This window comes from Hevea brasiliensis, chromosome 3, assembly GCF_030052815.1.
Source record: "Hevea brasiliensis isolate MT/VB/25A 57/8 chromosome 3, ASM3005281v1, whole genome shotgun sequence".
In the NCBI taxonomy this organism is placed as follows: Eukaryota; Viridiplantae; Streptophyta; class Magnoliopsida; order Malpighiales; family Euphorbiaceae; genus Hevea; species Hevea brasiliensis.
Window position 1 is genome coordinate 33791582 of NC_079495.1, and position 4552 is coordinate 33796133.

General features: G+C 35.9%; 1 protein-coding gene across 2 annotated transcripts; it reads right to left on the reverse strand.

The window, feature by feature from the left end:
- Nucleotides 1–333: 333 nt before the first annotated feature.
- On the reverse strand, nucleotides 334–4319 carry LOC131178668 (pentatricopeptide repeat-containing protein At1g80270, mitochondrial-like). Of its 2 annotated transcripts, none has more exons than XM_058143988.1 (3): nucleotides 4156–4319; nucleotides 2985–3576; nucleotides 334–1737 (listed from the first exon to the last, which is right to left on the reverse strand). In XM_058143988.1, the coding sequence occupies exons 1-3, from the start codon at nucleotides 4188–4190 to the stop codon at nucleotides 490–492; spliced, it is 1875 nt and encodes a 624-aa protein (XP_057999971.1). In that variant the 5' UTR covers nucleotides 4191–4319; the 3' UTR covers nucleotides 334–489. The 2 variants fall into 2 exon arrangements, with proteins under 2 accessions (XP_057999971.1, XP_057999972.1); XM_058143989.1 differs by having other exon boundaries at nucleotides 2985–3502; nucleotides 4156–4294.
- Nucleotides 4320–4552: the final 233 nt, after the last annotated feature.

The following is a 4552-nucleotide window of genomic DNA, read 5'->3' on the forward strand; positions in this document are numbered from 1 at the left end:
CAATAACACCGTTCAGAAATAGGCTTATCTATTATAGGCTTGAACTCATATGAAAACGAAAATGAACTTAACAACCGTTATTTTAAATATTTATATCAAGATATGTATAAAATTAATTAAAATATATATAGAGTGCACAAATCTAAATATAAATATTTAATATAACAATTGATAAACTTATTTTCAAATAAGTTCGAGCATCCAACAGACACATCCTTTAAAAATAGCCATGCACATTCCTTCAAAAAAAAAAAAAGGCATAAGCATAATTTTCCCTTAAGTAAAATAGCATTTAGAAATTTGGGAATTGCAGGAGCACAAGTAATAAGCATATGAGCTAAAACATATCCCTAAGAAATGCAAACACAATTTGCTGCAAAGGTCTATAAAAGCACCAAAATGGTTTCACCCGCCAAAAACAGAAGATGGTTGCACATAGATAAATAGTTGACATTAAGATATTAACTGCATCAGAAACCATCTAAATCTTCAGTCAAGTAAATCCGACACTGCCGTCTTCCTAAATGCATCAACCTGCGCCAGCTGGGCAGCCAAGGCCTTGGTTGGGAATATATTATCTGCCTTCATCCTGTCCCTCATCCCATAAGCTGGGGCCTTGGCATTTATGTAAGTCTGGATTAGAGTCTGGAATTGCCTAAGTCGAGCCACATATCCCGCTTGTCTCATCCTGTGAAAAATTTTTTCTGCATTATGTATATCACCCCGTTTTGCATACTGATCCATAATAGCTAAGTAAGAACTAAACATTGGCTTCAGCTGGCTCTGCTGAGCAGCCTTTTGCAGTACAGAGTCGGCCTTTTCCACTTCCCCTGCTTCAACATAAAGCTTAATAAGAGCATCCCAAGTCAATGGACCAATGCGGCACCCACTATCTGCCATTCGCTTGACCAGATCTTTTCCTTTGGCTAGCATCTTATGGTTTGCATAAACCTTCAAAAGTGCAGCATAGTGTCTTGAAGAGAGCTTCTTCCAAGTCGTATGCATCCTATTAAAAACTGCCTCAGCTTCATCAATTTTCTTTAGCCTTCCCCAAGCTTCAATGGCAGCCATGCACTCATCTAGCCGGGGATTCGACTCACAGACCTTCCAAACTCTCCCCACTTCATCAGCTTTTCCAAGTGAAGCATATAGAGGTAGCAAAGCCCTACAGGCCCAACGATGCTCTTTTAAGTTTCCTCCTTCCATCTCTTTCAAAGTAGCCTCAGCTTTTTCTTTGAGGCCACCAGAAGAATAGTGCTTGGCAATAATTGCTTGGGTGTTGATATCAGGTTCAATGCCTTCAGCCTTCATGGTCTCTACAATTTGATCCATCCCTGTTAAGTCATTAGATTGGCCTTTGATATCTATTAAGATTTTGTAAGTGAAAAGTGAAGGCTTGACATTTTCTTTCTCCATCAATAACAAAACATCAGCTATCTTCTTCTTGTCAACCCTTTTGTAGAGGAGAAGCAGCTGGTTACATGCAAATGTTGTGACTGGAAATTGAAGGTCCTTTATTTTGTTGAATACTTCCTCTGCTTTCTTCACATTGTTAGCAGCAACACAATTGGCCAACAAAGTTCGGTAGATTACTTCCCCTCTGAATGATTTTGGGATTTTCTCAATATAGTTCTCTGCCTTGTGGAGACCACGCACTTTTGCAATCAAATCAACCCGAGAAGCATAATCTCTCTCAATAAAGTCCAGTCGGTTATTGGCCTCCAACCACTCTGATAGCTACAGAAACAAAAGAAGATAAAAATAAAAATGCAAAAAGGTGCAAAGGCACTCCAACACTTGCAATGACCAGAAAAGGCAAAGACGTAACTGTCATACTCATGCTATTACTAGCATAATAGTAAGTCTTGCATCTAATGCCAGAATAAATGTTTGAAAATATAGAAGTAATACCAAGTTCATACTTTTACAATCCTACCTAAAAGAGAAAGATGTTTGGTTTACAGAAGCTCTTTTTGTAAAAGAAAATCAGGAAGTCCTTGCATAATGCATCTAGGAACTGTAGAACAAGTCCAGAAAAAACTAGTGATATCTAAAAACAAATTAAAACAAAAAGGACATGTGCTCTTAAGGGTGCTATTCAAAGGTTGCTAAATGAAGTAAGAATTGGACCAACAAACAAAAGCAAAAAAAGAATATTCAGAAACTATGGCGAAACAACAGACAAATATAAGTGAACAAGTAACAGGCAACGTAAAAGTTTAGAATTATTTGTCCATAAATACTCATGATTGTAAAGCATTTTTGTCCAGTATATAGTCTACAAAAGTAAAAGTTTAGAATTATTTGATTCTATAAATACTCTCTACAAACTTTAGGATTTCCTACATCAAATTTTACAATGCAATTTTATCCTAGGTTAGATGTCTATGGAACCCTGGGTTTTGATGTGTAAGGAATTCTTAGTGTAAAGCTTTCTAAACAATCCTGCAAACAATCACAGATTTCAGAACAAACAGGCCTTAAATCCTACAAAAAATTGCAGATTTCAGACACAAAATATGTCATCGCCCTCCAATTTGTTATGTTCTACAAACTCAGATTTGATCTCTGTTCCATAAAACTCATTAGGAAAAAAATAAATAAATTTCCACTGCAATTATTTCCTCTTCATTTGAGACCCAATCAAGAAACAAGAGAAAATCATTGCAGGGAATATAGGAAAATCAGTTTTGATCTAATGTATCAGGCACAAATGCCCAGGGAGGGAGGAGCAAGTGGAGACACAACAATTTAACATCCAATTTTCAATCTTTTATCAAATTATTGCACTGGAACAGTTAAAATAATTAATAGTACTTTCAAATGACATTTTGCATGTCTGTTGGCACAAATACAGTCATATGAATAGCTAAACAATAATTAAGTTAAACGGATATTTGGTTGCACTGAAACCCTCAAAAAACTGATAGTATCACCTATATAACACATGTATCAGAAAGAAAAAGAGAATCTAGAGAAATAACCTGCAGGGCCCTCCCATACATTCGACGTTTACGAAGATCAAGCATGACCAGTAAGATCTCTGCCCGATCCAAATCCTTTCCTTCTTCAACCCACTTATCAAGAACGCCATTGATAGACAAACCTGGAGCAGAAATGATGGCTCGAAACAGTTCTGAGGCAACTTTTTTCTTCATTGATGCTTTCTCATCTGAATCTGCTTCAGTATCTAATAATTCCATTGCATTTTGAGAGTGTTCTCCAACATCATCATTATCATCAGAAAGCTCAGGTTCAGAAACTAACTCATCTTCATTCCCACCTACTGCATTGCGTTCTTCAATTGCGTTATCACTAGCTGGTGTTTCAAGTTCAGAAAACCCATCCTCTAAGTCATCTTCTGATTCGCTGCTTTCTGCACCAGCTTGTGAAGACATGCTTTGCCTCACCATATAGAACTTTGAACAAATAGCTTCATTGTGGTAAAATAGGCATCTGTTGCCGGATAGCGTTTGAGGATACTCGCAAATTGTAGAATAGCCTTCAACATTATTAGAAAATATTTCTGATTTAGCACAACTAACTCGAGAAGTTACTACACTCAATCCCCGGAAGCTGAAAATAGAAGATATTAAAACTATCAATTAAAATTAATTAAAAAAAATTAAGCCAAACGCTAAAAAAGGTTTTCATAGCAAAAGACAAAAGAAAGCAAGTTTATCGAATGAAACCAAAGTGTATCCATTTCTAATACAGGAAACGTTCACAGACAAAGTTCCAAACTTCCAACAACATGTTACAAGAATTCACAATTACAGTACTCTAATATGTTTGCACATTCCTTGTTGTGTATCAAAAAGAATTAAGATTTAAACCTTCCTCACTCTTCTTGGGGCTCGGGTTATAAATCAGTCCAACTCTTTTTCCTTTTCCTTACTGGAAATCAGAACCCAAATAAAATAAAAGGCTTATAGAAAAAAGAACAACCAAATTACAATAATTTACTGCACTATAACTAATTCAACCCTGAACAAACCCTAATTCAAAATCAATGAGTTATCAAGAGAAGAGAATTACTTTTTCAGTTGTCAAATCATGAACAATCAAAAGAAAAAACCGCTAAAGAAATATAGAAAGAAAAGCATAAGAGAGTAAAATCTGTAGATAGAGAGAGGCAAAGAGAAGGCAACTTACTTGAGAGAATTGGAAGCTCGACGAAGAGACCACATGGCGAATGAATGGCTTCGAAGAATACAGATTTGAAAGAAAATGGAAATGAGAACTTAGAAGTTATCAAAGCCTTAGCGCCTCAGTTCTTAAACCCCACAACGCTCTTCTTGTCTTCCATTTTAGGGTTTTGCGTTTTGGGCTTTTAAACCCAATGCGCAACCCTTTAACTTAGGGCTGCATCCGGTTGAATACTCTTATTTCCACAATTGCCCTTTACTTACACTTTTTTTTTATCTTCAGCAAATGGCTAATTTTCATTCTCTAATTTACGGCTAATATATATATACACTAAAGACTAACAAAAACTTGACACTTGAACGCATAATTAATTAACAAATGGTATAATTAAAATAATAATTTT